General features: G+C 42.5%; 2 protein-coding genes across 2 annotated transcripts in view; both read right to left on the reverse strand.

Annotated features, from left to right (window-relative positions):
• ERICH3 (glutamate rich 3) overlaps positions 1 to 2341 on the reverse strand; it is a 60497-nt gene extending 58156 nt beyond the window's left edge. Inside the window, exon 1 of the mRNA XM_081866533.1 lies at positions 2125 to 2341. Within this exon, the coding sequence (XP_081722659.1) occupies positions 2125 to 2144 (20 nt within the window). The 5' untranslated portion in view covers positions 2145 to 2341. The remainder of the gene's footprint in view (positions 1 to 2124) is intronic.
• A 7861-nt stretch (positions 2342 to 10202) lies between these two features.
• On the reverse strand, positions 10203 to 21218 carry CRYZ (crystallin zeta). Its single transcript, XM_081866561.1, has 9 exons — positions 21058 to 21218; positions 17054 to 17170; positions 16458 to 16610; positions 15703 to 15866; positions 14415 to 14466; positions 13161 to 13310; positions 12015 to 12116; positions 11833 to 11928; positions 10203 to 10779 (listed from the first exon to the last, which is right to left on the reverse strand). The coding sequence occupies exons 2-9, from the start codon at positions 17162 to 17164 to the stop codon at positions 10615 to 10617; spliced, it is 993 nt and encodes a 330-aa protein (XP_081722687.1). The 5' UTR covers positions 17165 to 17170; positions 21058 to 21218; the 3' UTR covers positions 10203 to 10614.
• Positions 21219 to 22028: the final 810 nt, after the last annotated feature.

The raw sequence follows: 22028 nt of genomic DNA on the forward strand, positions 1-22028 counted from the left end.
CAAGCAAGAAGGGGTTAATAAGAGAGGGGTGCTGAATAAATGTTAATGCTGAGGTCTGGAGAATCTTGTAGGAAGAGAAAGAGGCTTAGGTGATTGAGTAGTAAGTGGGCTAATAAAACAATACATGGGAATGGTCAAGAGACAGAGTTGAAGGATTGAAGAACCAAGGTGAAGATGGGTCTCTGACACAAACACCTTTATATGGCCAAGGATCACAGGAGGCAGAAGTATTGATAGGCAGCGATGGAGAAAAGTAGGGCTGGAGCTGAAGGCCAGTGATCCAGCATTGGCCACAGGTGGGGAACCTGCTGCCCTCCCAATGTATGAATCTTCGAACTGCAGAGTTGGAAGGGACCCAAAGAGTCATCTCATGCAGCGCCCTCTGCAATATTGAGCCTCAGTACCCAACAGCCACAGATAGGATGGCATGGCCAACAGTCAGGGATGATGGGAGTTCCAGCAACATCTGCAAGACCGTATGTTCCTCACCCCCAGTATATACCCTGATAAGTCTATAGCAGCTTTACACAGAAGGACAATTTTGTCCACTGTGGCTTCTAGTTGTCACTACTACCTTGTCAAAAAGGTATGCCTGAACTATGTGGAGAGGCTTTGTAGAAGATCGTAGAAGATTAGCCTGGTTTCCTGTTCCTCTCCCTGCACATTCTATTTATGATCACTATGTAAAGCTGCATTGCATATTTTTGCTATGTCCTGGATATCACCCACTGAGTTCAATGGGATTTAGCAGGTAAGTGGGTTAGGATTGTAGCCTCAGTTAAGTTTAAGTCACATTGAAATCAATGGAGTAAGTTAATCATTATGTAAATGCCACTGGTTTTAATAAGAACCAAGCGCAACTAACTTAATCTGGATCCCTTAATTCATAGTAGGTCCATCATTAATTGAACATTGGAGCACTCTGTGGATCGGATTTGTGTAATAGTCCTCCCAGAACGACGGCAGATACAGCATTTCAGTTGGCATGGCTTAGAATGGATAATTTTTTTGCCAAAAACAAGATATATGGATTTGTCTTCATTAAGTTAATCTGTACACACAGCTTCAGGGGTTAGCGTTATTAAAGCTCGTGTTTAAAACACTCAGAGTTCACTTAAAAGTAATCATCTGTCCAAGTTCAAAACAAGTGTGAATATTACCCAATAAAAAGCTGGATGTTTTAGCAAGTTAAGTAATGTATGATCAGCTGTGAATTTATTACTGTTGCTTTCCTTACAGTTGATTTCACAATTCTCAAATAATTAATTAGAAAAACAAAACAAAAAACAGTCAGTGTTGACAACGGGAATTGAAAGTTATTGTTGCATCTCTAATGCAAGAAACTTGTAATGATTTAAATTTGGATCCCCTCCATTTTCTTCTTGTTGTTCTTCTTCTTTGAAAAGGTGATAGATACAAGGGAAAGGGAAAAGAAAACCTTAAATTAAATGCAAGACGAGCTCAGAGATACTTTGCCTCCAAGCCTTTATTTCTGATGGCTCATTACAAGAAAGCAACTCATCACAGTTGCTTTAAAATATCAGTTTTACCACATTTAAGTTGCATAAAAGACTTCTCTGTCTGGTTGAATAGCAAGAGCTGTCAAATATGTATTTAGGCAGGTAACCCAAAAGGAGGAAGATAACAGTAACTTTAGTTTGGATACAGGTTTTTAATATTAAATTACCCCTCCATGCTCCTTGCCACCGCATCACTCTTGGAGAATATGAATGAGTTCAGCTGTGGCACTTCCCTGTTCGTATTCCTCTGCTGTCTAACAAACTTTGCACTAAACATATCTTTCTGCTCCATTAATTGAGGTTTAGCACCTGACGCTTGCAACTCTGACGGCGAGAGTGACGCATGTCATCATTATACATAAAAGCCTCTCTTTCATTTTGAAAAGAAAATGACATTTTGGTAATGGGGGAGAAAAGGCACATATATGTAATTTTCAAACAGGAGATGAACCCTGAAACAATACCAAAAAGCCCCCCCCCCCCAAGCTGGTGAATAGGTAGGTTTTTAAGACACACAAAATATATACAGCTGCTGTCTGCCCCATCCCATTTTATCCCATCCCCCCTGACCCTCCCCCTGAAGATCTGGAACCTTCTCACTTACCCAGGGTGAGGATGGTTCATTTTTGCAGAATGGCTTTTTAAGCAAAAACAAAAAAACAAAAAACCTGGTGCTTAAAGGCCGTGTGCTTTTAAAAGACAGCAGTCGCTCAGAAACTGACTGCTGATCCTCCTCGCCTCTTCCAGATGCCCGCGACCCTGTGGATTCCCCTCGGGGATCCTAACCTGGCCCCCAGCTGACTGTGCCAAAACATCTCTTCCCGTTGCTAAGGGAGGGCCACGTGGTGATGCTTTGGAGGAGGCGGGCGCACAGACCGAAAGAAAGGGGGGGGGGACCTCCTTTAGCCCAATGTATTGGGAGAACTGGGAAGGCTCTCTCAGCTGATAGGAGGAACGGCGCTGCCACTTGCGCTGTGTTGCAAGCAGGTTCCCCAGGCGCCTGTAACCCGACACACACAAATACACACACACAACACACCGTCGGTGGAGCTTCTGGTGTGATCTGCAGACAGGGACCTCGGAAGACCTGGAGAGAGACGATGAATGGTTTCATATACATATACATATACATATACATATACATATACATATACATATACATATACATATACATATACATATACATATACATATACATATACATATACATATACATATACATATACATATACATATACATCTCCCCATCTCATACACAGAACTGTTACAGAGTTTGCAAAGTGGTTAGACCAGTGATTCATTCAGACATGGAGGCTAATTTATGATCCAGTCCCTTTTTAAGACCATAGAATGATAGAGTTGGAAGGGACCACGAGGGTCGTCTAGTCCAACCCCTTGCAATGCCGAAATCATTTGCCCGATCGTGTGGGGCTCGAACCCACGATCCTGAGATTAAGAGTCTCACACGCATTTTAAAGGTTCCGAATCTGGTATGCCCTGGCCAGACCATCCACAATGCTTGTTCACCTACGTCCTAGGGGAACTGCTTGGTTTGACTCCACGGCGCTCCCGCCCAGCTGCCCCTGTTAGGCGAGGATCTGAAGTATTTGCAGCAGTTGTTGGGCTCTTCCTGAAATCGCTACCCAGTCAATGCTGTGTAGAGGGGAGTAGGCGTATACAGGAATAGGAGGAAAGGCAGAAAGCAAGTGATCCGTCACGGCAGGATGACATACCCTCCAACATTTCTCCGATGAAAATAGGGACGTCCCATTCCATAATGATAATTTTATTATTTATACCCCACACATCTTAACTGGGTTGCCCCAGCACTCTGGGCAGCTTCCAACATATATAAAAACATAATTAAACATTTAAAAAAACCACTTCCCTATACAGGATTCCCTACAGGTGGCTTGAAGGTTGGATAAATCCATACCCTCCAACATTTCTCCAATGAAAATAGGGACATCCTAAGGAAAACCAGCCATCCCGGTCAGAAACCAGGATGGCTTCTTTAGATCAGGGATGTCCCTGGAAAACAGGGATGCTTGGAGGGTCTGGGATGCCATCAGCACGGATGTAAACCTAACAAGAGTTACCTGGGTAGAACCCTGACTGCAAGGTGCTTACAATCTGCAATATGCAGTGGTAAAAAGGGGAAGATTCCCCCCCCCAAAAAAACCCATTTAAAGTACATTCAGTCACTTCACCCAAAGAACTCTGGGAACAGTAGTTTCTTAAGGGTACTGAAAACTGTAGCTCTGAGCAAGTGAAACTACAGTTCCCATGATTCTCTGAGGGAAGACACTTGCATTGAATGTGCTTTGGAAGGAGGGTAAGGATAAGGAAAGGAAAGTGACATAGTGGTAGACAACTGCACACACCTAAAGCAATATTACAGCTGCGGACCAGTATTAAAGGGACAAGCAATGGCGTTTGGTGTGCCACTAAGAAGTATGCATATTTTACTCCTAATTGAGGGGCAAATCAAGAATAATATTTATTTCAGTGTATGATTCTAGTTGCCTCTTGTCAAAAATACTTGTCACAGAGCTGCAAAAGGTGCAGAAAGTGTCTCCCAAATCTCTTGGGCTTGAACATGTTTCGAGAAATTATTCAGACAATGCACAACTTATTAAGGTTTTTACTGCCATAAGATGTAGTGATGGCAACAGGCTTTGAAGGCTTAAAAAAAGTGTATTAAGAACGAACACAGCCTTGATGGCCCTATTAATAGTAACTACAACGTCTCTTCTGGCTTAAAAACAGTGGGAAGGAAACTTTTAAAAAGCAACGGGTAGTATCCAACTAAGTCATATACCAATTAGACCCATTGAAATTCATGGACTTAAGTTAGCCGTGTCTAAAGTCCATTTATGGTCTGCTCTGAGCATGACAATTAAATACCACCCAATGCATTTTGGTGGCATCTCCTACTCCTAACGAAAATGTCTTCTTCTCATCTGTTCCTTTGAATGGCTTTTTCTGTATTCCTTTTTTGAGCCATATGAACCTCTGGGCCTTCATTTCAAGGAAGACGAGGCAGTAGATGTTATAGTGCTCCACTCCTATCTTCATATCTGTCCGCAAGGGTCCCAAGGCTTACCTGTTACAGAAACCTCCGTTTTTGTGGAGCCAAGAACATGCCACCCAGAACTGAGTGCTAAGCAAAACTAAGCTGGAATCTAAGAATTTGATTCTGGCAACCTGTCTTAATTTCATTGCAAACGGCCATGTAGTCAGCAAAATAAATATTCAGCACTTTATACATAGTAGTGGGGTAGGTTATGCTTAGCTGTGTGTATGGCAGAGAAGTCCCTTCAGATGTTTTGGAACTACAGTTTACCAAGTGAACATACATTGACCCTTCATTCATGATCCTAGGCTCCCCTGCAGGTCCTCTGTCTGAGAGAAGTTTGAAGAATTACGCCAAGGGAGGGGGGCCTTTTTGGTTTTGGCTTCACTCTATGAAATTCTCTTCCCAGCAAGGCTTTCCTGGTGCTGACATTCTCCCCCATTTGGCACCATGCAAAAATGTACTTCCTTCTCAAGGCTTTTGAGGCCTTATGATAATCATGCTTATTGCTAAAACAAAATAAAAAAATTCCTTCCAGTAGCACCTTAAAGACCAACTGAGTTAGTTCTAGGTATGAGCTTTCGTGTGCATGCACACTTCTTCAGATACACTGAAACAGAAGTCACCGGACCTTTCTATATAGTGAGAAGGTGGGGAGGGGTATTACTCAGAAGGGTGGTGGGAATGGGTGATTGGCAGATAGCTGCGATGAGCCTGTTGACGACTCTTAACGACTGCAATAGGTCTAACAGGAAAAAGCAAGGGGTGAGAAGGTGAAAAATGGCTTTGTCATGTATAATGAGATAAGAATCCAATGTCTTTATTCAAACCAGGTCTCTCCATAGTTTTAAGTTTGGTGATAAGTTGCAATTCAGCAGCTTCTCTTTCCAGTCTATTTCTGAAATTCCTTTGTAATAGAACAGCTACTTTGAGATCTTGTATAGAATGTCCTGGGAGATTGAAGTGTTCTCCTACTGGTTTTTCTGTCTTGTGGTTCCTGATGTCGGATTTATGTCCATTTATTCTTTGGCGTAAGGTCTGGCCTGTTTGTCCAATATAGAGAGCTGAAGGACACTGTTGGCATTTTATGGCATACACAATGTTAGACGATGAGCAATTAAATAGTCCCGAGATGGTATGTGTGATGTTGTTGGGGCCAGTAATGGTGTTGTCCGGGTGTATGTGGCAGCAAAGTTGGCATCTGGGTTTATTGCAGGCTCTGGTGCCAGTGTCCGTGTTAAGTCTGGTTATAGTATTATTGTGGGTTAGGAGTTGTTTAAGATTGGGGGGCTGTCTGGAGGCAATGAAAGGTCTTCCTCCCAGAGCTTGAGAAAGAGAACTGTCATTGTCCAGGAGAGGTTGTAGATCTCTGATGATGCGTTGTACTGTTTTAACTTGGGAGCTGTATGTGATGACTAGAGGTGTTCTGTTATTTTCTTTTTTGGGTCTGTCTTGCAGCAAGTTCTCTCTGGGTATCAGTCTGGCTCTGTTGATCTGTTGTCTAACTTCATCTGCTGGGTATTTTAGTTCTAAAAAGGTTTGCTGTAGATCTCTTAGGTGAGAGTCTCTGTCTGTAGAATTGGAGCAGATGCGGCTGTAACGTAGTGCCTGGCTATATACAATGGACTGTTTGGTATGTTTGGGATGGTAGCTAGAGGCATGTAGATATGTTTGTCGGTCAGTTGGTTTACGGTATAAGGTGGTGTCTATGCGCCCATCCTGTATTTTTATAGTAGTGTCCAAAAAATGTATTTCTTGCATAGATTGATTCATTGTTAGGTTGATGGTGGGGTGAAAATCATTGAATTTCTGGTGGAAGGTGTCCAGGGTCTGTTGACCATGTGTCCAGATGATAAAAATATCATCAATGTATCGCAGGTACAAGAGAGGTTTGAGTGGGTAGGAGTTTAGGAAACGTTGTTCTAAATCCGCCATGAAGATGTTGGCATACTGTGGGGCCATGCGGGTGCCCATTGCTGTGCCGCTGATCTGAAGGAACAGGTCATCACCGAATTTGAAGTTGTTGTGGGTAAGGACAAATTGGCAGAGTTTGGTAGCAAAGTCCGCTGTGGTTTTATCTGAAATGGTATTCCTTATAGCTTGTAAACCATCGTTGTGTGGGATATTGGTATACAGAGATTCCACATCCATAGTAGCTAGTATAGTATTGTTGGGAAGATTATTTAAAGATTGTATTTTCCTCAGAAAATCTGTGGTGTCACGTACATAGCTGGGAGCACTGATGGCATATGGTTTCAGAACAGAGTCCATATAACCGGAGACACCCACTGTAATAGTGCCAATACCTGAAATGATGGGGCGTCCTGGATTTCCTGGTTTGTGTATTTTAGGTAGAAGATAGAAAGTTCCTGGTCGAGGTTCTGTTGGTGTGTTTGTGAGGATCTGTTCTTGGATGTGTGGGGGTATGCTTATTGCTGTTTCTCTGTGTGGAGTTTTTGTGAAGGGGGTATTGTTTGTCTTAGGCAAATCAAAGTAAGAAGTTAACTTCCCATCAGCCCTAACTAGCACAGCCAGCAGTCAGGAACAATGGGACTCCACTGTGGGGTCCCTGCCCCATGCCTGAGGTACACTTTCCTAACACATTTAAAACATTGGCATAAGCTTATTGCCTTCACATAGTTCTGAGGAGCCCACCAGCATTTCAAAGATTAGTTCTCCCATTCTTTGCAAAGCAGGGATTTTGTATTATTATTATTACTGCAGCCCTGGTAAAAGGAAACATGTTGAAACAGAAGTGCTAATAACTTATTGAAGGGAAGGGAAGGTCTCCCATTTCCACCTTTCTTGAGGTAATATCCCATGCGTCTCCCAGGTAGAAAGTGTGAAATTGTGTTTTGGCAAATGCCTTGAGGAATACTGTATCTCCCCATTCCTTCACTGGTATAAAGTGTAACGCATCTCATCACTGCAGATAAGAAATGTGTTAGGAACAGGATTAGCACGACCCCTTCTGGTGGGAAGTCAAGCAGCTCTCTTCATGGTCACTTGCAACACCACTGAAAACTACATCAACAGGAAATAGTGGAACATCACTGCTAAGGCCTATGCTGTATTTATGCATGCAATTGTTTATTTTGAATAGAGGATATAATTCAACATTGTGCTCTTCCAAGCATTCCAGCTTGTCAGAGGGAATGATCCTGTGTTCCGCACCTCCCCACCCTCAGCCAATTTTGTGGAGCATGCGGGCAGAGGGAGGGGTAATCCCATCAGGCAAGTGGAATTCCTCATGCAGGGTTTCTGCCAGTTAAGTGAATCCTGCCCAAAATTTCTTGGCAACTTTTATTTCTTAAAAGCCTAACCACGCCTCCTTCTTCTACTTGCATTCCCTATTGCATTCTGAATGGCACTAAAGTTCTGTGAAAAGGCTACATGACACAGACCTGTTTGCATTCACTAAACTACCTTACACATGTCTATATTCAGAAGCAAGTCCTACTACTGAGTTCAGTGGGCCTTAAACCCAGGTAAATGGGCGCAGGATTGCTGGCAATGAATTAGTTATCCTTGAGCGCTTCACCTCATTTGATGTAGATCAGCAATAGCCAGCTTAGTATCCTCCACATACTGCTGATGACAACAACTCCCATCATCCTTAACTATTTGCTGGGCCGGCTGGGGGTGATGGGAGCACTAGTCCATAACAACTAGTGGACACCTTGTTAACTCTTTCACTAATACTGCACTGTTTCTTGTACACTGCCTTGGGAGGATCTGTATCCTGAAAGGCAGGATATAAAGAACTGGGATAGACAGATATAGGCGGGCACAGGGAACACTGTTGCAAAGAGCGTAGCATTAAGCTTCTCATTTCTATGCATCTGACCTCACATTTACACTATTAGTTACTGCAATCACAAGCCCAAACAGCTGCTACCAGGCCTTCATAAGTAATATTTCATCTTCCCTGGTGCTTTGTCCTGACAGCCATAATCTCTATACTTCCATCTTTCAAGAAAGGCAGCAGTGCTAGATTTCAGGTATTTCATGTGCTCAGGTGAACCAAATAATCCAGCAGCATTAGGTCACATTTAGCAGAAGGCTCAGATCAATGAACGAGCCCCTTTAATATATTTCTACAGCTAATTTTGGGGAAAGGTGGTCTGCAGATGCAGCAGACATTTATCCGGATTGGAAACCTTTGCTAATTAGCCATGCAACAGCTTGAATCAGAGTGGTACCAAAGCCATTTTCAAACGCTCCTTTTGAGCCGTAAATGTAATAAAGTGACCTATATGTTTTGTAATAACTCCACTGCAACTGTTCCTGCTCTCTATCACAGAACACCACTTGAAAAGGGATGCTCCATCTGTCACAAGCAGCCCCAGTACAAATTACACATGTAGTGGTTCAGAAGGACAACCATACTCTTTAACTTGAGTTCTAACGCTCAAATTAGCTACTTCTGTCCAATTATCTTGGCTATGTGCGGCAAGCAGTAAGCCAAAATGCAGTTCTTGGATAAACAGGGATGATAATGAAAAATCAATAGGGGTTTTGTGCTGTTGCTTTTTGGTACCTGTAACACCGCATTGTGGGGATATTCTTTGAAGAAACCCATTTTAAATTAAGATTTGTAAAGTGTAGTTCCTGCAGTATTAGCTCTCACAGCAAAGATCTGACAATTCAAGCCTGGATGTGTCTTGCATCTCAACATGAACATCCTACAAGAGTGCTGAAATGTTTACACTCACTGCTGGAGGCCATTTGCATAGTAATACGAGATGGCTAGTCTGAGTGGCAAGATTCTATTGCATTCCTCTGTCTCTTCCTGCTCCCTTATTAACCTTACTTTGGAACCAGCTTTAGTGGCCCAACCTCACATACCTAAAAACAAAATATACCTGTATCCTATCAAATGCATGAAAATGAGCACATTACAACAACAACCCAGAAGAGCCATGAGGAACGTATTCCAATATTTGTATGCCTACATTGTCAGTTCTTTTGAAAAACTGCGAGGGAAAAGAACATAGGGGGCAGGGAACTGTGGTTAAGCATAACTAGCTTTAGTTGAAAACAAACCAGTTTCATAAACTATGGTTTGAAGTTTTGTCTGTTTCAACAAACCATGGTTGGCATTCACAACAGTTTGCCCAGGTTTGTATGACATGGCAATATGTGGTTCATCTAAAATGAAACTGAAAGGCTCGGGTCTCTACTACACACACCTGCAGTGAAGAGGTGAACTATTCAAGTCTGAGGCTCACTATGCTTCATTCACTAAGGCATGGCTTAGCCTTACATCAGAATGAAGCCACTAAATCTATACATTACCATTACTTCTGTTGCATGGAGAACAACAGTGGCTGGTTTGTGCATGCTCTCATATGCGTGGAAACCCTATTTGCACAGTCTTTCCCTCTTCTCCAAGGAGCAAAGACAACACAGGCTGGGTATGACCGCATACGGATGTACACAGGTACTGACCAAATCACACCTTTCCCCCAATATCAGCAGTTGAAATGAACTGGGCATTTTGTCCAAAGAACGGCACTCCTTCTGGATATGTGGCTTACTAAACGGCAACATGGCTTAAGTATGGGCTTTGTTACCCAAAGACGAAAAGCAAAGGAACCGCTAGGTCTGTCTTCCTCGTATTCTTTATTTTGAAAGAGGAGGGATTCTGAAACGTAATTCTGTAGTTGGCAAATTAAAGCCAAAACAGTGGGTTTCTAATACTCCCTTATGTAGGCCCAAAAGCACGTTTAGCACATTCATGTGTGGAAATGGTAGTCCGCAATATAGCAATACCGTTCGGGTGCAAAACAAACATCTTTTACACTGACCTGCAAGAAAAAAACCCCAGCCCCAAACAGCAGAGTGTCTAAGTCAGAAATACAAAGCATGCCATCTTTTTTAAACTTGATATTCAAATATTCCCCCCAAATTAGTGCTTATTGCATCTTATACCTGAAGCACATTTTGAGGAGTATTCGTAACGTGCTACTTTAACAACTGTGTGCAGTGATCATACAATTGGTGTGGAGGCACAACTTAACACATGAGAAGCACCATCTTCCCCAAGGCACCTGGGCTGTGTATTATGTCTTTATGAGCCTCTGCCACCTTCTCCAATGCATATTCAGGGCCTACTGCTGGTTTCAGCCAGCCAGCTTCTACACCAGCCAGAACTGATGCGGCACATTCACGCAGCTCATCCTAAATGGAGAAGAAAACACTTTTTAAAATTGAGAACGAAAGGAAAATACTTCTATGCCCTCCAGCAGTCAAATTCATTATTCTATTCTACTTTGTACCGTGTGTGTGTGTGTGTGTGTGTGTGTGTGTGTGTGTGTGTGTGTTGTGTGGAAAGAATGTAGGCTTGGCTCCAGAGCACTGCAGCCACAATTTAGTTTTCGCAGCAGAGATTTCCCAACCCCTACCTGTAAGCCCTGTGGAAAGTTGTCCCTAAGGGCTGGGGAAAGGCTTGGATGTGGCAGTGGCGGTTATGACACGTGTGCAGCGAGAGCCTGTGGTCAATCACCCCTCCCCCAATACCACACTGCCAACAGTGACTTTCCATGGGACACAGCAGGCTACAGTGGAGAAGGAGGAGGCGGGAATTATCCACTGTACAAGAATATTTTTGCTTGTACCTTGGAAGTCGAACGGAATTCATTCCAGAAGTCCGTTCGACTTCCAAACCGTTCGGAAACCAAAGCACAACTTCTGATTGGCTGCAGGAAGCTCCTACAGCCAATTGGAAGCCCCGTTGGACATTTGGGTTCCAAAGAACATCCACGAACCGGAACACTCACTTCTGGATTTGCAGCATTCAGGAACCAAAATGTCCGAGTAACAAGGCGTTCAGGATCCAAGGTACGACTGTACTACTCTCAACCCAAGCAACAGAGATTTTTAAGAACATTGTTTCTCTCTAAATGCATGGAGGAAAAAAGTTGCAGGACATATGAAGCCCAAAGAGGCAAGACCAGCTCCTGAAAGATTAATGCTATTGCAGAATATAGTTTCACTGGCCAGTCCAAAGCTTCTCAACAGAGAGCAACTGACTCCCGAGAGCTTATGTAAAGTTCCCCAGACTGTGAAATGATTAAAGGAGTGTGTGTGCCTGCAGGGACGAAGAAAAGTATAGGGAAAGATTAAAGAAGCTTTCCAGAACTTCCAATGTTTTGAAGCTGTGTTACAGAAAAGGCATGCTGGCTCCTCTAAGTGAATTATGTACATATACTGCATGATGATGAAGATTTTTACCTTAGATGCAGAGAATAAAGAAATTCCTCTGATGCTTGATTCTTTCCACATAGTGTCTCTGGGGTTTATCTCAATGGGACCACGGCTGCCCACAATCTGTCACACAAAGTGGTGGAGAGAATGAGATGCTGACAGCTTAATTCTAAGCATTAAGATTCTCATTCATGGGGGTGCATCCTTACCATCACTCGGCCTCCACTTGACAGCAGTTGCAAGTCATGGGCAAGGTTGACATTTGCCAACATCTCTATTACCACATCTATGGCATTTGCACCAGCAGCTTCCTGCATAAGAAATCAGCTGTTCAGTACCAAAGATACATGGAAGCCTGGCTGCTTTTGTGGTTCACAAGTTATTATTCATATCCTGTTTTTTTGTTAAAAATAAATAAATAAAGATGCACACAAAGCAGCTCACAGGTACTATACAACACGACAAAGACACACATTATAGACCATAAACGGCAAACCAAACTTAAGAGCAGAGAACAGCAAATCAAAGACTACAGTCAAATATTAAAAGCAGACTGAAATAAACAAAGGTTTTTGGGAACTGTTGGGAGACTTTAAAAAGAATGGGCCACCACTGAAAAGGCACTGTCTCCTCTGCTGCATTTCACATGATGGCACAACTGAGAGCAGAGATTATGATTTTTAACTGGCAGGCAGGTAATATGGCAGGTAATGCGACAATACTGATAGAATACCACCATTCTAAAAAGCAAGAGTCCAGAGCAGAACAACCTGGCTACATCTATCAGCTAGAGAAGGAGCAGCTGCAAGGACCTCGTTTCCCTCCTCCATACCAGGAACAATGCTTGGTTCCAATTGCCAGCTGCCCTGGAACCGCACAAGCAAAGAGAAAAACATTCTGGACTCCTGCCGTTGGTCAAACTAACAAAGGCTGCTGATTCAGCTGCAGCCACACCTGACTATAAAACCCTCACAATTTCTCTATTAAACAAGGTTGAGAAATTGCAGGAAGCCAGGTGTATGGATACCTATTTGTATACCCAGTAAAGGGTGAATGTGGTGTTAAGATGCTCATTAGGAACATAATGGGTTGGAACCTATGGAGCTCTAAGCGGAACTCAACGTATCACTAAGGTGAACATTCCAAAAGAATGTTCTCCTCTTCCTCTCACACCCCTAAATCTGTCCTAGCCATTCCCCCAATCTTCTGGAGCAGATCTGGGGAGAAGATGTGGTTGGGGGAAAGCAGATTATGCAAGCAGAAACCCTTACACTAACAGGACTCATTAGCAGAATACTGCCCTCTATCTTAACTAGTATTCCAATTACCACTTTGCAGTCTGTGTTCTAAATTACCTTAATCTGAGTGAGATAATCCTTCTTCTTGTGATTAAATGCCTCATGGGCTCCGTTTTGCAAAACTAGTTTTATCCCTTCCTCAGTTCCAGCTGTGCCAAAGACCTTCAGGCCATAAGCTCTTGCAATCTGACATGCTGCTATTCCAACCTAGGTTTTTAAAAGAGTGGGGGGGGGGGAGAGTGTTGTAAGTTTAACATAGTACTTTCCTTATACAATTATTGACAACAATTGTTTCAAAAGAGGAAATTTCAATAGCAACAGAGCCGCAGGTGACCCTTAATAACTTGTAGTAGCAGTCTGCTGTAGCATGACTTGATCTCCTACACAAAAACAGTATGTGGCTTCTCGAAGCACGACTTCCCTGAAATAAAATCAGGGAAATTAATAATTAAGCCAACCGGCAGTACACACTTCTGTTTCTCTTTTATAGAGACAGTAAAATATGTCAGCTCAATTACCACTATAACACAACTGCCCAGTCTTCGCATTTCAAAGGCAGCAACTGCAAGGGACTTCTCACTAACATCATTTCAAGCCATACTTTGGAAGCAACAGCGTCAAACTTTGAACAGGAAGTACTTTTCTAAGGGTTATTGCTTTAAAAAGAAAACAATAAAAGGCACTTCATAAAACAGAAAGAACAGCAGTCTTGGCCAGTAGGGTCGTACCTGCAGCCAACCAGAAGCCGCGCTTTGGTTTGCGAACGTTTTTGGAAGTCGAACGGACTTCTGGAACGGATTCCGTTCAGCTTCCAAGGTACAACTGTACTGGATTCTGCCATGTCTCTCATGACCAAAAGAGGCAATGTACAGAGCCTTGACACTTAAAAAAAAAAAATACTTCCAGGACTTCAGGTTTAAAAGCCTAAGCAGAGCCAGATTTGAATTCCACGCAAACCCTATTCCAGCATTTTCCTCCATGCAATTGAAGTGGTGTGAAGAAACACAGCTGGATTGTAGATGCAAGCCCTGCCCCCAAACTGTGCCCTGTATCAGCCCCACCTCACCCCATGTGTTGGGGGGCAAGTGGAGTTCTGCTCACGCAATGGGACCTCCCTTTCTCTCCTCTCCCAAAGTGACTCCAACCCTCTGAGGCAGAACTTGGGGCAGTGCGAGTGAGCTGCAGGGCAGAGGAGATGGAAATTCAGAAATGCATATGGATGAAAGATCCAACCCACTGGGGTGACACACCACTGTACTTTACCATGCTAAAGCCCCTTTTAAGCATAAGGTGAGTTTTCATGATACTTACCCCTCCACTTGCTCCATGGACTAGTACGGTTTCTGCTGCTTTAGCAGATCCTCTGGGGGGAAAACCACACAAGGCATTTTCAATACAACTGTCTGGATTGTATTTATACAATAAATTATATCCAACAAGGAGTTGCTCGAAGTGGCTAACAAAGGATGAAAAATAAGTGTGTACCTTGCTGTGCAGCCAACAGCGTAGCTGTAGTGAGGAGTTAAAAAACTAAAATAGCCAATATTCAATGAATTTTAAATTGGGAAGAGTCCCAGAATGCACTTCTTCTTAGGAAACAACAGTGTTTATGTTGACTGTCAACGTACCCTAATATTAAATAGTTACAGTGCAGCTACTTTGATAACCACAAAATAATCCTGTCAGTGATGAGCAGGAAATACAGTGGTACATTTAAAAACAACCCAACACAGGCTCTGGAGTTCCACTGTATTGCTGCAAAACAGTCAACTAACTCCATAACTCCCTGTTAGAATACACTGCCATCAGAACAAGCTTGCACTGAAGCTACAAGGAAGCCACAAGCAGACTTTGCCTAGGCATTGATCAATCAATCAATGCATTTGTATCCCACGTTTGTCTCCATGGAGCACAAGGTGATTTAAATGGTTCTCCCCCTCCTCATGTAATTCCCCACAACAAAGCTATGAGGTAGGTTAGACTGAGAGGCAGTGAGTGGCCCAAGGTTATTCAGTAAGCTTCATGGCAGCATAGGGGTTTGATCCCTGGTCTCCAAGATCAGGCGTAGGCAAACTCTGACCCTCCAGATGTTTGGGACTACAATTCCCATAATCCCTAGTTAACAGGACCAGTGGTCAGGGATGATGGGAACTGTAGTCCCAAACATCTGGAGGGCCGGAGTTTGCCTATGCCTGTCCTAGATCAACACTCTAACCCAGGCATCGCCAAATTTAGCCCTCCAGATGTTTTGGGACTAAAATTCCCATCATCCCTGACCACTGATCCTGTTAGCGAGGGATGATGGGAGTTGCAGTCCCCAAACATCTGGTGGGCCAAGTTTGTGGGAGCCTGCTCTAACCACTACGCCACACTGGCTTTTAAATACTGACACTCTGTTGCACAAGTACTCCCTTTTTCTCAGGCTCAAAACAAAAGTGTGTGTGTGTGTAAGTGCCAACAAATTTGCTGCATTAAAGAACATGGAAAAATTAGTCTGACTTAACGTGTGACACAGAAAAGCCTCAAGGAAAAGGCAGAAAGGCCCAAAGTTACTGCATTTTTATTGCTCAAAAGCAATTTTAGGATGTCATTGCCTTACTTTTGAAAGAGAGCATGGTAAGCCGTAAAATATGGAATTCCAATTGCGGCACCTTGCTTGAAGTCCAGTTTATCAGACAAGGAAAAGACTGTGTCTACTGATGAAATGGCATATTCGGCATAACCGCCAGAAATGGTACCAAGGGTAAAAACCCTGTCTCCTTTCTGGTAGGAGAAAACAAATGCACAAGGTAAAGCGTTGTGCCAAAGTGTTTTCTGTATCCTGTGTAAAAATGAAGGCATTTCCAGAAGAGTTAAATAAAACCCAATTATATAGGTGAAATACCCATGTCAAGAAGATAGCAGCATTACAACAGATCTAATCCGTAATAATTGTTTCCAACTGTTTTTGGACTACAATTCCAATCATCCCTCACATCATCGTCCTGCTAGCTAGGGATAATGGGAGTTGTAGTCCAAAAGCAGATGGAGACCCAAGTTTGGGAAACTCTGCATTAGAGGAAGCAGAATTAACAACTAGCTTAAAATACAACACTTTGAAAGCAGGGTGCACTTGAGTCTGGAGTAACTGAAGTACCAAAGACTATTTTGCAAAGAATGTAGGCCAAAGTGTGTTAATAAACAAAGGTTTACATTTAAATCTGTAGACAGAAAGGCAGAAATTCAGATGTATAGGGATGACATGAATCATATCCAAGACACAGGAACTATGAAGAGACCCAGTTTAGTAACCAAGACCAGAATGATATTGTATAAAAGATAACAAATGAGCAGCAATATTTAAAAATGAGATACCTTGAAAGTAGTTACATGTTCCCCAACACCTTGTACTACCCCAGCCACATCTGAACCAGGTGTGTAAGGTAAAGCTGGTTTTTTAGCATAAGTCCCAGAACGCATATAAGTCTCCACTGGATTAATGCCACATGCATGAACTTTAATGAGAACCTGCAGAAGAAAAAGATATTTGTTGAACAACTGAAAGAAATCTGGTACCTTTGTTTTCATGCCAAGTTGTTTGTCAAATATGTTCAAAATACAAGCAACATAAATACTTATTAAGCATTAAGAACACAAATCCCCCCTTTTTTTGTAACAGGCAAACCAATGTTCATTCCCTATAGAACTTTTGCAGAATCTTTTATAAAACAGAGTCAAAGGTAAGCACAAAAGTTATAGTAGTACTTATGCAGTTGGTCTGGCAAGCAATGGCATGTACAGATGTCAGGATTGCCCTCCAGGGCTGTGTTCTATGGGATTTTTACTCTGTTTGCAAATTCATTCTGCATGCTGACTGAAGCAGAAAAGTTTCCAATAACTGTTAAATAACAATAATGTTAATTTCAGGGTGTACAGTATTTATATATCCAGTTCAAGGCCTTTGTTTTTACCTGGTTCTCTCCTGGAACTGGCAAGGGAATATCTGCTTGCAGCTTAAGCACTTCAGGTCCACCAAATTCAAACACTTTGACAGCTCTCATCACATTTCTCCCGGCTGCCATGGCAACCTGAAAAATCACAGAGATAAAAGACTGTACTATGATTATCTTAACCTCCACCGCCTTTTCCACTTCAAAGAGAAAGGATCAAATTGCTTGCTCTTCGGGTGAAATTTAAATCGGAAGGTTCACCATGCATTTCACTCTGTTCTAACAATGTGCTGCCAATTTGAGGCTTTTCGACTTATAAAATTAGCCTGCAAAGGAGAACTAATAGTTTCACTTTGGATAACAAATGAATCCGATCGCAATCCTGTATCCTCTTACCTGGGAGTAAGCCCCATTTATTTACATCTTAGTGGACAAATACAGGACTGCACTGTCAAATATGCAGAAGTTTGCACACACACACACACAAACCAGCTTAGAAAGGATATCTTTCGTCACATCTTCAGAAGACCTTACAACTGGAGTTACACTAGCTTCAATTTTTTTTTTAACCTAATCCGCTTTTTTTTAAAAGACTTTATGCCTGGAGAAGAGTTTGAAATCCAAATAATGGAAATCATAGGAATCATAGGTGAGGAAAAGCCTATACAGTCATACATCGGATTGAAGTAGCTTCAGGTTAAGTATTTTCGGGCACATTACTTCCGGGTTTCACTACTGGTGCATGCGCAGACGCTCAAAATGACGTCATGTGCATGCGCAGAAGAGGTGAAACGAGACCTGCGCAGTCACATGTTACGTTCTACTCAAGATGCGAACGGGGGTCCGGAACGGATCCCGTTTGCATCCAGAGGTACCACTGTATCATTTGGGTCCTGCTTGCAGGCTTCACATGGACATCTTATGAGAACAGAGCATCTCCTTCCATTAGGTTTTTACACATGGGATGTTTTGGCAGGGAGCTCCTGCACTGGCAAGGGGTTAAGCTGGATGACCTTTGAGATTCCTTCCAACTTTTAGGATTCTATAGAAGTGGCTCATTCTCTCTCACAGCCATTTTAACCAGTATTAGAAACTCAGATATAGAAGCTAATTGCCAAATGGTACATTAAACCTAGGTTAGTCGCCACAACGGAATGTCTAAACACTTTTTTTTTTTTGGCAACAGGGTTTATTAATTATTATCATTATCATCACCATCATTTCATTTCTATACCGCTTTATAGTTTAAAGGAAAAATCTCAAAACTGTTTACAACACATTAAAACATCAAAAAAACCAATCAGGACTAAAACAAAATTCAAGTTTCAATGAAAATATTTCAAGTGACATTTTGCTATCCCCATATTTATTTACCTACTTGATTTATATAGCTGCCCAATAGAAGTACTCTAGGAAGCTAGTGTGGTATAGCGGTTAGAGTGTCAAACTAGAGCCTCGGAGATCAGGGTTCAAATCCCAAACTCAAGTCATGAAACTCACTGGATGATATTGGGCCAGTTACAGCCTCTAACCTACCTCAAAGGGTCATTGTAGGGATTAACTGAAGTAGGGTTGAACCATGCACTCCTTGGAGAAAAAAGTGGGATGTAAATGCCCTTCTGCTTACCTGCTTAAGAAAGCTGGAGGGGCCAGCCAGCCAGATGTCAGTTGCCAACGTGGCACTCAAAGATTTCCAAATGGCCACAACTGGACCTGCACCAGTTGTAAAACATACCTGGCTCCTGGGGAATTTTGAGCACTGATTTTAACACCTGTGCTGGCTGCTTTCTTCTGCCTAACCTGCTTCTGCTTTGAAAACGCTTGGCGTCAGCCTCAAACAACTGATCGATAAGCATGAAATCAGAACCCTGAGAGCAAGTTCACTTGCATTTAGGAAGCAGCCATACAGATCTTAAATTGTGGCCCTTGGAACCATCTCTTGGAGGGGGGGGGATGAAGGGCTCCCAAACTATTTAAAGTTATCCCTGGCATTCCAAGATTGAGTAAGTACTGACATTAATTCAAACTCTGCACTCTGGCCTAAATCAACAATATCTTGTTTAGGCTGTAAATTGTAAAGTCACCCATGGAAAAAAAGAGTGGGGAAAGACAGATGGTTCTAGAAACTTGATCAAAAATCTCTGGGCACAGAAAATGCCTTATGAAAGCTAATAAGCTGCCTTCTATTGCCATCCTTGCTAGTATCCCTGTTTTAGAACCTGCTGCAAGAGGTCTCAAGGACATCTGAGCACCCTGTCAAGTAGACAGCCCAACTACATATGAACTGAAATGCCAGTAAAAGGGGCTTGGGTGAGGATCAAATTATTTTTATAAAGTTAACTGTGCCCTGTCAACATTGCGAGCCAGCAACCCATGAAATGTAATTTCACTGCCACTGATAGTAACAACCAGGTACTGTACTTAAGGAATCCAAAACTGTAGAGAAGTATCTAAAGATGCAGGTATCTGCTTAAAATTCAGTGTCAATATTTGACTTTTAAATGGCTACAATGAAATGCAATACTGTAATGGTCGTCCAAACACTCCAGATGGTGGGCCTTCATATAAAAATAGGTGTTTTACTTACACACACACACACACACACACACACACACACAGTTTTCACTTGAAAGATGTTAAGGTATACCCCTTGGCTACCATAGGTGCATCTATCTATGTTAATATCTGCATTTCAACTGCAACCAGCATTAACCTTTGTATCCTTCTAAACCAGTAGAATTTAGATGAGACTAATGTTTAACTTTGACTGCTGTAGACATAACAAAGGTCATCGTAGTGGTGGGGAAAAACAAGCCAAAAAGGGAGAGAAACAAATCAGCTTGAAATGATGGCAATAAGAAAAGAAATATATTCCCAACTGCCCCTACCACATACCAAAAATGTCTCACATTTCTACTCAGCAACTATGGTACACTACTTCAGATGTACAGAAGTCACCAGTTTTCTCTCTTCCCCATACATGAGAGCAGTCTTTAAGACCTCTTCTTTTAAACATCACTTTCTGGACTTGTTGTCATCAAATTGGCACTTTCAAGCAACTATTCTGAAGCTGTTTGTAAATGCCAAACAATACTAAATATGTGTCTTTTCTAAAATAAATTCAATAGCTTCAACAAGTTGTAGCTAAGTTAGAAACATTGTAACTCTCAATTATCAGGAGAATGAACAGATTCAAGTTTCTCCTGAACCTCAGTGTGAATGGGTAACTTTGCCAGATTCTTATTTTAGAAAACACAACTGGTCAGTCACATGTTTTAGAATAAAAATAACTTGTAACTTTTCTTTCAAGGTTGCTCTACATTTATTTTTGGGTTTTTTTAAAAAAAAGTAAGAGATAATGAGTTAATAAAGAGCCCAAATTAGAGAGACTGGCTGCCAGCTAGGATCTATGTGTCTGGTAGAAAGTGTATACACTAAGCATGCACTACCCTGCAAACACATATGGCTAACCAATGCCACAAGGTCTGTGCTATCAAAATACCTTGCTTTTTTGTGAACAGCCGCCCTAAATAACACACTAATCTGTACTTTTGTGCATTTCCTTTGCTTTTACATTATTAAGGATGGCTTTAGACACCCCCCCCCAAAAAAAAACAGTTGCGATGATCACACTGACATCCTAGCATTGGTCAGCTAGTTAAGACACATTGTTTGCAGAGAGGAGCGTTTAGTATATGCAATGCAACCTCCAATCCTGTTCTAGGTTACGAGATGTCCCTGTTTCCCGGGGACAGTCCCCGGATTTACAAATCAGTCCCCTGACAAAATCAATCTTTCAACTACACACACACATATGCAATGAAATGCAATATATATATGTGTGTGTGCTAGTTAAACTTTAAGGTGCTGCAAACGACTGTCAAGTCACCCAGCCTGGAAACCATTGCAAGCAGAAAGCCCAGCAGGGAAGACAGACCTAGATCCTATCTCCGCAACGCATCCCGCTACGCCCTAAAGCCTTCCTTGCCAACTGGGGGGGGGGGACCCAATTTTTCGGCACTCACCCTCTTGCTGTAGAACGACGTGATTGCGCGCCTAGCTAAACGAGCCTAGCTTAAATCAGCCTCGGTTCGCCTAGTTATCTTCGACACGCCTGCGCAATGAGCTCCTTCCGGGTTCACGCTAGAGAAGCCATCTTTTCGGAGTCCCGTAAGTTCTAGTGCGCAAGCGCCGCCCTGGCGGAACCTTCTCAACATTTGCTCCGGCGAAGGTTCTGCCAGGGCGGCGCGCGCAGTGGAAGATGTGTCTATCCTCAGCGTCGCCTGCTCGCTTAGCAACTCTTAATAGAGAGAATTAAAACGTATAAGTGCGGTTTTAATAATATAACACTATAAAAATCATTTAAAAAGCCGTAATTGGTACAATTAAAACTATATATTAAAACTATGCTCAATTGTTTCCCCACCCCCGTGTTTTCAGCAGTTCTTATTTTTATCTGTGAGCCGTCTTAAGTTCCAGCAGGAAAAAAGGCGCGGTATGAAGAAATACGCAGTAACAATAATAAGGACCCTAAGTAAGTAAGCATAGCGTTTTGCAGCCCTGGTCCTGTGCTGTTTACTCAGAGGTAGGCGCCACTACGACCAATGGAGATTTTAAATCCATGTTAAGCTTCAATCCGGTGCCTTCTTGCCTGTGAGTGAGCCCAGCTGGGGACTTGCTTGCGAGTACAGTACATATGCATGTGCTTGGACTGTCTTGCTTCTTTCCTTCGGGTTCTGGATCCCCTGGCACCTGCCTATTTCCCAGCAAGGGGGAGGGGGACAAAACTCCTCCGGCTCCGCACATAAACACTGGCGCCCTTATTAGATCCAATGAAAGGTTTATTCTGTCTCCCAACAGCAGCAGACTAGATGCCTCTAGGCAGCTAAGGCACAAACACGTACATAGACTACATCTCCTCCTCCTTACTCTCGATCCACAGCCTTCCTAACAACTCTGCTAATCCGAGAGGCTAATAATGCAATAGTGCAGCAAC

Source organism: Podarcis erhardii (assembly GCF_964252035.2).
Source record: "Podarcis erhardii genome assembly, chromosome: 6".
Taxonomy (NCBI): domain Eukaryota; kingdom Metazoa; phylum Chordata; class Lepidosauria; order Squamata; family Lacertidae; genus Podarcis; species Podarcis erhardii.

Bases quoted from the DNA above. Each gene is read 5' to 3' on its own strand.
- CRYZ (XM_081866561.1), bottom strand. From the start codon at position 17,164: ATGGCAGCCGGGAGAAATGTGATGAGAGCTGTCAAAGTGTTTGAATTT. The intron at 15,867-16,457 runs GTATCTCATTTT...TTCTCCTACCAG, and splicing joins AACATGTAACTACTTTCAAG to AAAGGAGACAGGGTTTTTAC. The intron at 12,117-13,160 runs GTAATTTAGAAC...TTTCTTATGCAG, and splicing joins ATTATCTCACTCAGATTAAG to GAAGCTGCTGGTGCAAATGC.